At 47.7% G+C, this 12635-nt stretch overlaps 1 protein-coding gene across 3 annotated transcripts in view; it reads right to left on the reverse strand.

Annotated features, from left to right (window-relative positions):
- taf2 (TAF2 RNA polymerase II, TATA box binding protein (TBP)-associated factor) overlaps window positions 1-10621 on the reverse strand; it is a 152615-nt gene extending 141994 nt beyond the window's left edge. Inside the window, exons 1-3 of one of the 3 annotated variants that reach the window (XM_068032198.1) lie at window positions 10332-10621; window positions 1846-1899; window positions 1594-1754 (exon numbers count right to left, since the gene is read on the reverse strand). In XM_068032198.1, coding sequence (XP_067888299.1) covers window positions 1594-1754; window positions 1846-1899; window positions 10332-10385 — 269 coding nt within the window. In that variant the 5' untranslated portion in view covers window positions 10386-10621. Of the gene's footprint in view, window positions 1-1062; window positions 1208-1593; window positions 1755-1845; window positions 1900-10328 lie in introns of those variants that run through there. The other 2 variants (XM_068032200.1, XM_068032199.1) reach the window with 2 other exon arrangements.
- Between the last annotated feature and the right edge of the window lie 2014 nt (window positions 10622-12635).

Raw genomic sequence — 12635 nt, forward strand, 5'->3', positions numbered from 1 at the left:
TAATTTTGGACAGTGTTTTGAGTTTTGCAAGCACAGGCTGGTTAGGTACGGCCTGTACCTCGAAGAAATGATCTCCAATTGTATTATTTGTGCTACTACCAGACAGGACTCTAGAGAGCCACTGATGTCATCTTTGTTTCTGTCCAGGCCACGGGAGTGCCTCAGAATATAAAGGGAAGATTTTCCTCATTGTCGTTGATTGTTACTCTCGATGGGTTGAAGTCAAACCACTACATGGCCAAAGTTCTGAAATCATAATAAAGTCACTAGAAGAGATTTTCACCACACATCAATCCAGACCTAGTGATCTCTGTTAACAGTCTACAATTCACAAATGAGGCCTTCCAGCAGTTTGCAGACACTTATGGGTTTGCCCATGTTACGAGATCACCGAGGTGCCCCCACAGCAAGGGAGAAGCAGAGGGAGGTGTTCGAACCATGAAAATGTTTGAAAATGCTTTCAATGCTACTGATAAAGAACGAGGATTGTCAGCTGACACTATTAAATTACCGATCAACACCACTCTAAAATAGGCTGGCTCCATGTGAGTTGCTAATGGGTAGGAGGTTGAGGACACAACTACCCAAGCACCCTTCAGCCACATGTCAGTGCTGAGGACTGGGAAAGGGTGAAGGAGAGAGAAGAGAAAGAAAAGTCATTTAAAATGCAGAATCATGATAGGTGCTACAGAGCAAAGAACCAAACAGACCTATGACCTGGAGATTTGGTTTGGATTAAAGACCGTGTTGATATGGGGAGTGATGGAGAAATCTCCATATCCTCAGTCATACGTAGTCCAGACAGACCAAGGATGAATAAGGAGAAATAGAAGATCTTTGGTACTGGCATCTCTGAATAAAGAATTGATGAATGATCAAGAGAATCAGCTACAAGAGAGAGCTGATGAACTGGTGACACAACCAACAACTGATACGCCAGACGACAGTGAAGACAGAGAACGAGCCATTCGATAGTTCCACTCACACAGAAAAGTGAGGAGGACTCAATACCCCAAACAAGTGAAAGAACAGCAGCTATGACAATTCCACAGTGTTACAGACCTGATGAATGAAGTCAGAGACTTGTGGGGAGATGTAGCATAATGTACATAAGCTGTTGCTGGGTACATTATGTATATAGACCTTCAGCATCATCACAGGAGGTGATGTCACGAGTCTGTACCTCATGCTGCTCAGTGTTCATGTAGATACCCTAGTAAGAAGACTCGTGTAAATAAACTCCTGTTACTTTGACCCAAGTCTACCTTCCTCATTCAATACTAATAGCACAAGAAAGTACAGTAAACTCCTAGTGAACTGACATTTTATAGATCTATGCCTTAATAGTGTTCTGAAATTGCGATAGTTAACATTTCTAGTTTTTTTTTTTAAATAAAAGCAAATTCAATATTGTTAATATTCAAAGTTGCAAAGAATTTATGGTCTAAATCTGATGTGAACAGCTCTCAGCCAGAGTCCCTTTGGCCCATTCTACACTAAAAACTTCAGCTTTCTCCCTTCTCTTTCAGGTGTATCCTTGCTTTCAATCATTTTTAGTTTCAGCACTTAGAGCTATTACAATGTCATACTTACTGCTTTGATTCATGGTGGCAGACTTCTAAGGTTGGATCATTATAAATAAAAGCAGCTTCCAAATCATTTACTCTTACTCTGTAAATCCGGCATTGCTTGCTGTTCAGTTTTATTCTATTGAGGTTAGCAAGTGTCGGGAATATGGTCAACTCCACATACCCCTACAAACATAAAACATACAAAAGTCCTGTTTAGTATGTCTGAAATGATTTTATTTAATATAAAAATTTAAAAAAAATAGTGGTTACTTACTATAACAGACTTCCTCTGAAAGTTTATATTATTTATGCAGACCACCTGGTGAGTTGTATAAAGACATAAATCAAAAGTAAATGACAGCTTAGTGTAGAGTAAGCTCATGCCAATTAATTTTAATTCATTTAAACAATCAATCAATTGGCATAGTTCAAACAGTTAGATTTGGGGGTGCACTGAATACAAATTTGAATCTTTCGTTCAGACCCTGTCCTAAACAAGACAGATGGCTCTCTTGCCATTATCAAATAATATGATGTTTTTCAGATTTTTGGCTGTTGGGTGAAAAGATATACCTACTGGTTACATACCACAATCTAAATCTGCGGACAAGACAACAAATCCATATTTAAAATAAAGCTGTACACCATTTTAGGAAATTCCAAGAATCTAAATATATTTAACGAACTGCACTTTTCAAAAGATAAATAAGCTACAAGCCTTTGCTAGTTACATATTTATTACTACCATGGAAAGCATCGAAAATGAAACTTGGGATTTAAGCTAATTTTATACCACAAATATGCAGAATTACTACTACAAATATTTCGAACGGTGTACCATTGTCAACTGCAAATGTTACTTTCTTGCTCTCATTCAATGCCAGTATTTATCCTCCACTCCTCTTACATACAAGGAGAGGGGGGGGGGGGGGGGGGGAGAGAGAGAGAGAGAGAGAGGGGAGGGGGGGTGGGGGAAGAGAGAGGGGGGAGTGAGGGGGAGGGGGGAGTGAGGGGGAGAGAGAGAGAGAGAGAGAGGGGAGGGGGGGTGGGGGAAGAGAGAGGGGGGAGTGAGGGGGAGGGGGGAAGTGAGGGGGAGGGGGGAAGTGAGGGGGAGGGGGGAAGTGAGGGGGAGGGGGGAAGTGAGGGGGAGGGGGGAAGTGAGGGGGAGGGGGGAAGTGAGGGGGAGGGGGGAAGTGAGGGGGGGGGGGGGAAGTGAGGGGGGGGGGGGGAAGTGAGGGGGCGGGGGGGAAGTGAGGGGGCGGGGGGGAAGTGAGGGGGCGGGGGGGAAGTGAGGGGGCGGGGGGGAAGTGAGGGGGCGGGGGGGAAGTGAGGGGGCGGGGGGGAAGTGAGGGGGCGGGGGGGAAGTGAGGGGGCGGGGGGAAGTGAGGGGGCGGGGGGAAGTGAGGGGGCGGGGGGGAAGTGAGGGGGCGGGGGGGAAGTGAGGGGGCGGGGGGGAAGTGAGGGGGCGGGGGGGAAGTGAGGGGGCGGGGGGGAAGTGAGGGGGCGGGGGGGAAGTGAGGGGGCGGGGGGGAAGTGAGGGGGCGGGGGGGAAGTGAGGGGGCGGGGGGGAAGTGAGGGGGCGGGGGGGAAGTGAGGGGGCGGGGGGGAAGTGAGGGGGCGGGGGGGAAGTGAGGGGGCGGGGGGGAAGTGAGGGGGCGGGGGGGAAGTGAGGGGGCGGGGGGGAAGTGAGGGGGCGGGGGGGAAGTGAGGGGGCGGGGGGGAAGTGAGGGGGCGGGGGGGAAGTGAGGGGGCGGGGGGGAAGTGAGGGGGCGGGGGGGAAGTGAGGGGGCGGGGGGGAAGTGAGGGGGCGGGGGGGAAGTGAGGGGGCGGGGGGGAAGTGAGGGGGCGGGGGGGAAGTGAGGGGGCGGGGGGGAAGTGAGGGGGCGGGGGGGAAGTGAGGGGGCGGGGGGGAAGTGAGGGGGCGGGGGGGAAGTGAGGGGGCGGGGGGGAAGTGAGGGGGCGGGGGGGAAGTGAGGGGGCGGGGGGGAAGTGAGGGGGCGGGGGGGAAGTGAGGGGGCGGGGGGGAAGTGAGGGGGCGGGGGGGAAGTGAGGGGGCGGGGGGGAAGTGAGGGGGCGGGGGGGAAGTGAGGGGGCGGGGGGGAAGTGAGGGGGCGGGGGGGAAGTGAGGGGGCGGGGGGGAAGTGAGGGGGCGGGGGGGAAGTGAGGGGGCGGGGGGGAAGTGAGGGGGCGGGGGGGAAGTGAGGGGGCGGGGGGGAAGTGAGGGGGCGGGGGGGAAGTGAGGGGGCGGGGGGGAAGTGAGGGGGCGGGGGGGAAGTGAGGGGGGGGGAAGTGAGGGGGGGGGGGAAGTGAGGGGGGGGGGGGAAGTGAGGGGGGGGGGAAGTGAGGGGGGGGGGGAAGTGAGGGGGGGGGGGAAGTGAGGGGGGGGGGGAAGTGAGGGGGGGGGGGAAGTGAGGGGGGGGGGGAAGTGAGGGGGGGGGGGAAGTGAGGGGGGGGGGGAAGTGAGGGGGGGGGGGAAGTGAGGGGGGGGGGGAAGTGAGGGGGGGGGGGAAGTGAGGGGGGGGGTGAGTGAGGGGGGGGTGAGTGAGGGGGGGGGGAGTGAGGGGGGGGGAGGGGGGGGGAGTGAGGGGGGGGGAGGGGGGGGGAGTGAGGGGGGGGGGGAGTGAGGGGGGGGGGAGTGAGGGGGGGGGGGAGTGAGGGGGGGGGGAGTGAGGGGGGGGGGGAGTGAGGGGGGGGGGAGTGAGGGGGGGGGAGTGAGGGGGGGGGAGTGAGGGGGGGGGAGTGAGGGGGGGGGAGTGAGGGGGGGGGAGTGAGGGGGGGGGGAGTGAGGGGGGGGGGGGGTGAGGGGGGGGGGGGTGAGGGGGGGGGGGTGAGGGGGGGGGGAAGTGAGGGGGGGGGGAAGTGAGGGGGGGGGGAAGTGAGGGGGGGGGGAAGTGAGGGGGGGGGGAAGTGAGGGGGGGGGGGAAGTGAGGGGGGGGGGGAAGTGAGGGGGGGGGGAAGTGAGGGGGGGGGGAAGTGAGGGGGGGGGGAAGTGAGGGGGGGGGGAAGTGAGGGGGGGGGGAAGTGAGGGGGGGGGGAAGTGAGGGGGGGGGGAAGTGAGGGGGGGGGGAAGTGAGGGGGGGGGGAGAGTGAAGGAGTTAGGGAGAGAGGAGGAGTGAGGGAGAGAGGAGGAGTGAGGGGGGAAGAGAGGGAGAGAGAGGGGGGAAGAGAGGGAGAGAGAGAGGGAGGGGGAAGGGAGGGGGGGGGGGGAAAGAGAGGGGGGAAGAGAGGGAGGGAGAGGGAGAGAGAGAGGGAGGGAGGGAGCAGGACCAGCAAGCAATATAAAAGAGCTACCCCTTCCAGTCCAGGCCACCAGAGCAGACCGACCTAGTTCTGAGGAGCGAAAAAAAAATCGAAGTTTGATGTCACATGAAAACAAGTAGTTGATTAGTGAGTTTGTCGTCATTAATCTTTCAAATGCAGGTAATTTTACTAATTGTAAGGCTTTATTTACAAATACTAGTTAAGCTTAATAGATTGGTTGGTGAATATTTCTAATTAATTAAGTAAATAATAAATTAGTTATTGAAAACACAATCAGGATGGCAGGGCAAGTGATGTGTTGGGGCTGCAGGAAGTGGGAGCTGGTAGACGCCAATGTGATCCATGGCAAAGATATCTTCATTAAGTGTCTGTGGCTCGAGGAGCTTCGACTCGAGTCAATGAGCTGCAGGCCAAGCTACAGACACTGCGATGCATCAAGGAGGGGAAAAGTTACCTGGACATTTACTCCAGGAGGCAGTCATACCATAAGATAGGGTCTTCTGATTTCATTTGTGGTCAGGGACTGAAGGGTGTGACTGCGAGTAAGGCAGGTAAGGGGATCAAGAAGGCAGAAGTGGAGGAGGCTCAGCCCTCCAACAGGTTTGAGGTTCTTTCAGCTCATATGGATGAGAGCAAGGGCTCCAGGGTGGATGAGCAAACTGCCCATGGCACCGTGGTACAGGAAGCCATTCAAGCAGGGAAAGTAAATAGGAGTGTAGTGGTAGTAGGGGACAAAATAGTCACGGGGATAAACACTATTCTTTGCAGCCAAGAGCGAGAGTCCAGAAGGCTGTGTTGCCTGCCCGGTGCCACGGTTTGGGACATCTATTTAGGGCTGGACAGGAACGTGCAGCAGGAAGGGGAGGATCCAGTTGTTGTGGTCCACGTGGGAACCAATGACACAGACAGGACGAGGAAAGAGGTTCTGCATAGGGAGTACGAGCAGCTACGGCTAAATTAAAATGCAGAACCTCAAAGGTAATAAGCTCTGGATTATTAGCCGAGCCACCAACAAATTGGCATAAGGTAAATGAGATTTGACAGTTAAATGTGTGGCTGAAAGATTGGTGTGGGAGAAATGGGTTTCGATTCATGGGGCATTGGCACCGGTACTGAGAAAAGTGGAAGCAGTACCATTGGGACAGTCTACACCTGAACCTTGCTAGGACCAATGTTCTGGTGAGTCGTATAACTAGGGAAGTAGAGAGGGCTTTAAACTAAATAGTGGGGGCAAGCGATCAAATGAGGAAAGATGTGATAGTTTAAAGAGAGAGGAGCAGGCAAGATAGCAATAAGGATAATGATAATCAGGATGTGACAGTATGTACAAACTCAAGAGTGAGCCAGCAGATAAGACTAGAGGTTGTGAACTAACAGAGCGGGGGAGGGTTTGGGGGAGGTGAGATTTAGAAATCCAAAGAGAAAGGCCAAGGCATCGGAACAGTATAGCATTGTGGGTAAAGACAAGCAGAATGAGACAAGAAGGGACAGAGAGTTTAACAGAAATTGTACATCAGCAAATGAGATCATTGAAGGGAATAGAAGCAAAAAAAAATGTTCTATATCTGAATGCATGAAGCATCTGCAATAAAATAGATAAACTAGTGGCGCAAATAAAGCTACAAAATTTAGATCTAACCACCATCACAGAGACATGGTGACATGGTGATCAAGGTTGGGAAATAAATATTCTAGGGTACACAATATTTCGGAAAGACAGAATAGCAAAGGAGGAGGGGTAGCACTGATGGTAAAGAATGACATAAGAGCATTCATGAGAAAGGATTTGGCCTCAGAAGATCATGAAGTAGAATCAGTATGAGCGGAAATAAGGAATAGCAAGAATCAGAAAACACTGGTGGGTGTAGTTTATAGGCCCCCTAACAGTAGTTATACTGTTGGACAGAGCATTAAAACAACAAATTATTGGAGACTAACAAAGGCAATGTAATAATTGTGGGGGACTTTAATCTTCATTATAGACTGGGACAATGAAATTGGCAGGAGTGGTCGAGAAGATGAGTTTGTAGCATGTTTTAGGGACAGTTTCTTGGAGCAATACTTGGTGGAGCCAATTAGGGATAAAGCTATCATAGTTCTAATATTGTGCAATGAAGCAGGGTTAATAAGCAATGTCATAGTAAAAGATCCACTAAAAAAAGTGATCATAATACCATTGAATTCCACGTTAAGTGTGATTGGAGCATGTCACTTTCAAACAAGAATCTTTAAACTTAAACAAAGCCAAGTACGCAGGCACGAGGGGAGAGCTGGCTGAGGTAAACTGGATAAATAGACTAAAAGGTATGGCAGTAAATGAACAGTGGAAAACCTTTAAAGAAACAATTCAAAATGTTCAACAAAAATACATTACTTTGAAAAACAAAAACTCAACCAGAAAGACCCATCTGTGGATCACTCAGGAAGTTAAGGATAGTATTCGATTGAGAGAAAAGGCTTACAATGTTGCAAAATAGAGTAGCAAGTCTGAGGATTGGGAGTGTTTTAGAAACCAGCAAAGGGCCACCAAAAAGTTGATAAAGGAAAAAATAGGATTAGAGTAAACAGCCAGTAACATAAAAGCTCTTACAATCCATTTTATATGTATATCAAAAGGACGAGAATAGCTAAAGTAAACGTTGGTCCCTTGGAAGCAGAGACAGGAGAAATTATCATAGGGAATAAGGAAATGGCAGGGGCACTGAACAAGTATTTTGTGTGCCTTCACAGTAGATGACACAAGTTCCATACCAGAAATAGACAGTAACCTAGGGGCTAAAAAGAGTGAGGAAATTAATATCAGCCGAGAAAAAGTACTGGAGAAACCAAAGGGACTAAAATCTGACAAATCTCAATGACCTGATGGCCTACAGCCTAGGGTTCCAAAACGGACAGCTGCAGATATAGTGGATGTGCTAGCTCTGATTTTCCTAAATTCTTAGATTAGGGAACTGTCCAATCAGATTGGAAGTTGGCAAATGATACACGGCTTTTCAAGAAAGGAGGGAGAGGGAAAACAGGGAACTACAGGCCATTTAGCCTATCAGTCATTGGGAAAACACTGGAATCTATTAAGGAAGTGTGAACAATGCACTTTGAAAAGCACAGTATGATTAGAACAAGTCAACATGGTTTTACAAAAAGAAAGTTTTGTTTGACAAATTTAACAGTTTTTTGAGGATGTAACTAGTAGGGTAGATAAAGGAGAACCAGATGTAGTATACCTGGATTTCCAAAAAGCATTTGATAAGGTGCTACACAAGAAGTTAATTGGTAAGATAAGGGCTCATGAAGTTGGGGGTAATATTAGTATGGATAGATGAATGTTAACAGACAGGAAGCAATGAGTGGGCATAAACAGGGTGTTTTCAAGCTGGCAGGCAGTAAATAATGGAGTGCCACAAGGATCAGTGCTGGGACTCAGTTATTTACAATCTATATTAATGACTTAGATGAAAAGACAGAAAGTAATGCAACCAAGTTTGCTGATACAAAGGTAGATGGAAAGGTAAGCTGTGGGGAGGACACAGAGACTGCAAAGAGATATAGAGAGAAGTGAGCAGATGGAGCATAATGTAGGAAAATGTGAAGTTATGCACTTTAGTCATAATAGAAAAGCAGAATTTTTTTTTTTTAAAAAGATGTGCAACTTGCAAGATATTCAAAGAGATTTGTGTGTGCTTGTACAAGGTATGCAGAAAGTTAACATGCAGGTACAACAAGCAATTAGGAAGGCAAATGGCATGTTGACTTTTATTGCAAGAGGATTGGAGTGCAGGAATAAGGAAGTATTGTAGCAAGGTCGTATATGGTTCTAGTGAGACCACATCTGGAATACTGTGTGCAGTTTTGGTCTCCACATTTAAAAAAGGATATACTTGCATCGGAGGCAGTGCAGCGAAGGTTCACTAGATTGGTTCCTGGGATGAGGGGGTTCTCCTATGATGACAGACTTAGTAAATTGGGCCTGTATTCTCTGGTGTTTAAGGAGGTGATCTCATTGAAGCATGTAAAATTCTAAAGGGGCTGGACAGAGTAGACGCAGAGATTATTTCCGCTGGTCTGGGAATCTAACACATGGGGGCACAGTCTCAGGATAAGGGTCAATCATTAAGGACTGAGATGAGGAGAAATTACTGCACTCAAAGGGTTGCAGATCTCCATCATTGAATACATTTAAGGCTGGGAGAGATACATTTTTGGTCTCAGGGAATCAAGGCATATGGCAAGCGGGCAGGAAAGTGGAGTTGAAGCCTAAGATCAGTCATGATCTTTCTGAATAGCAGAACAGGCTCGATGAGCCATATGGTCTACACCTGCTCCTATTTCTGGTGCTCTTGTGTTCTCATGCATTACCTGTGAATTGTTGGTTACTTACAAATTAGTAGACTTACAAACTTTGTGGGGGCAGTGGAGAAGGAGAGGAGATTTAACTCTAAATCCAAACAAGCTGAAATGAATTTAACATCTACTTTACTCCCAGCCAGAAGCCACAAAATAATTTTATAAATCAGTTTAACTTGCATCCTGGTGGTATTCTTTGTGGCACTTGTAAACAATCATTTAATTGCTAATTGTAAAGTAGAAGGCCATTGGAAACATAAATTATCCCATTAATGGGACCATTGTGCCATTAAATAATAGCCCTCGCTTTCTGCAGTGAGTTTAATTCATTTTTACAGTGCAAATGCAACAATTTCTTGACACTGGGAGAAGCTGACCGAGGGTGTTTTTGTTTTTGCATAGGACGGCACAACTTAAATAATACACTTTACTGAACTCACAACTAAGGGGATACTGAAGATGGCACCCAGTCCCATTTTTTTTTTTAAATATAGCCTTGTCATATCCTCATCCCTGCTTTCATTACCTCCAGATACAACTATGCCAAGGTTCTCTTGGCCAGCCTCACACCTTAGAACCTTTGTAAATTTGAATTCACCCAAATCTCTGTTGTCCATATCCACTGTGACCTCTTACATCTCTCCAGTTCTGGCCTTTTGTGTATTCCAAATTTCCATCATACTCACCATTGGTATGCCTGCCTTCAACTGTCTAGATCTGAAGCTTTGGGTTTCCCTCCCTAAACCTCTGCACCTCCTTCCTCCTTAAGGCACGCCGTAAAACCTACTTTACTATTCCTAATATCTCATGTCATTCAGTGTAAAATTTTGTTTGGTACTGTTATGAAGCGCCTTGGGACTTTTTTTTTAAGTTAAAAGGAGTTACACAAATGCAAGTTGCTGTTGTTGTTAAAAGCCCTCTGGGCAATGTTCGCCAGAAGCAGATTAACGCTTCCAAGCACTGACACCCCCCAGTCTCTTCCGTTCAAGAGCTTCTTTGCCCAAACCTTGAGGACCCCATGATCTTTTTTGTGTTGCTGCGTAACCACCTCTGCCTTCATTGCAAAGTGTTAAGAGGTGCCAGCCAGAGTGTGGAGCGTTACCGGGGCGGAGGCGGGTAAAGTTACATTTAGAAACAAGAGAAGGAAGATACTTATAATTTATAGGGCCTCGGGCTCTCGAACCCTTTGTCTCCCTTCTTCCTGTTCATGTCTCAGGGCCGCGCTCTCCGCTCTCACTCTGGGTTAAATTCCACAGCAGCCCGCACTGCCGCCTCTTCTCATCGCTCTGAACCTCAGTGCGCTCCGCTCTAGGAGGGCAGCGGATGTTCCGGTTGTCAGTGACCTAGCTCGCGGTCAAGCCAGCGCTCGCACTCTGTCGTCATCACCCTTCTACCTCCCCGCGCGCACTCAAACCGCCTTCGCTTGTAACGGCCATTTTTATTCTGACCTTTAACCTCCAGTTCAAGTTTACTTATTTTTAACAAACAAAATTGTTTACAACCACACGAAAAGCTCAAGACATCACTTCTGCAAATAAAATTACATTTCCAAAACAGCACATTTGTTTGGAAAAACAAAAAAATGTTTCCTTCCTGCAGATTTCCACAGCCAGAAAAAAAACGGTGAACAACGCGCATGCGTAAGGCGAGCGAAAGTTGCTATGGGTTACAGCGCATCTCCGGTGATTGGAAGAAACGGTTGAGAGCTCGCTAACGGGCGGGTTTAGCTTTTCACGGGGGTGCACGGGCTGCGGATGCTGTACAGTATTAATTGTCATTTAGAAAGGCACGGATTAAACAAGGACAGTTAGCATGGATTTGTTAAGAGAGGGTTGTGTCTGATGATTGACTTCTTTGAGGAGCTAAGAAGGAGGGTTGATGAGGGGTAGCGTGCTTGATACAGTTTACATGGATTTTAGCAAGGCTTTTGATGAAGTCCCACATAGCTGACTGGTGTCAGAAATGTAAAAGCCCATACGATCCTAGGGAAAGTGGCAAGTTGGTTCCAAAATTAACTTAGTAGCAGGAACTATATGGTAATGCTGAATGGGTGTTTGACTGGAAATCTGTTTCCATTGAGGTTCCACAGGGCTCAGGACACAGTCCCTTGCTTTTTGTAGTTTATGTTAATGATTTAGGCTTAAATGTAGGGGAGCATGATTAAGAAGTTTGCAGATGATACGAAAAATTGGCTATGTATAGTCAGAGGGATAGATACTGTTCTCTGTAGCTGTGACCGGGAGCTCTGACGGCTGTGTTGCCTGCCTGGTGCCAGGATTAAGGACATCACCTCGTGGCTGGAGAGGAACCTGGATTGGGAAGGGGAGGATCAGTTGTTGTGGTCCATGTGGGAACCAATGACATAGGTAAACAGAAATGATGTTCTGTTTAGAGAATTTGAGGAGTTAGGGTCCAAACTATAACGCCGAACATCAAAGATAATCATCTCCGGATTGTTACTTGAGATACACGCAAATTGGCGCAGGGTTAAGCAGATTAGAGAACTAAACCTGTGACTCAAAGAGTGGTGTGAGAAGAAGGGGTTTCAATTCTCGGGGCTCTGGCATCAGTACTCAGGGAGGAGGGAGCTATTCCGTTGGGATGGGCTTCAATTGAACCAGACTGGAACTAGTGTCCTGGCCACTTGCATAACTAGGGCTGTGGACAGGGCTTTAAACTAATAGAGTTGGGGGAGGGTTTGGGTAAAGGGAAATTGAGTAATCCAAAGAGAGAGGTCAGGGCATTGGAGCAGGATAATGATGTGGGTAACTCCCAACAGAATGGGACAGGAAGGGACAGAGAGTTTAACAAAAATTGTATATTGGCAAATAAGGTCATTGCATGGAATAGAGGTAAAAAAAATGAAATTGAAATTCCTTTATCTGAATGCATGAAGCACCTGTAGTAAGATAGATGAACTAGTGGCATGAATAGAGGTAAATGATCTAGATCTAATTGCCATTACCGAGACATGGTTACAAGGAGATCAAGTTTGGGAAATAAGTATTCCAGGGTACACAATATTTCAGACAGGCAGACAAAATGGCAAAGGAGGAAGGGTATCCCTGATAGTAAAGGATGGCATAAGGACATGATAAGAAGGGATCTGGCCTCAGAAGATCATGAAGTAGAATCAGTTTAGGTGGAAATCAGGAATAGCAGGAGTCAGAAAACACTGGTGGGAGTAATTTACAGGCCCTCTAACAGTAGTTATATTATTGGACAGAACATTAAATGGGAAATTATTGAAGCATGTGAAATAGGTAATGTATTAATTGTGGAGGGCTTTAATCTGCATAGAGACTGGGACAATCAAGTTGGCAACAGTGGTCTGGAAGATGATTTTGTAGAATGCTTTTGTGACAGTTTCTAGGAGCAATACATTGTGGAACCGACTAGAGTTACAGCTATCTTAGATCTCGTATTATGTAATGAAGCAGGGTTAATAAGCAATGTCAT

Source organism: Heterodontus francisci, chromosome 5, assembly GCF_036365525.1.
Source record: "Heterodontus francisci isolate sHetFra1 chromosome 5, sHetFra1.hap1, whole genome shotgun sequence".
Taxonomy (NCBI): domain Eukaryota; kingdom Metazoa; phylum Chordata; class Chondrichthyes; order Heterodontiformes; family Heterodontidae; genus Heterodontus; species Heterodontus francisci.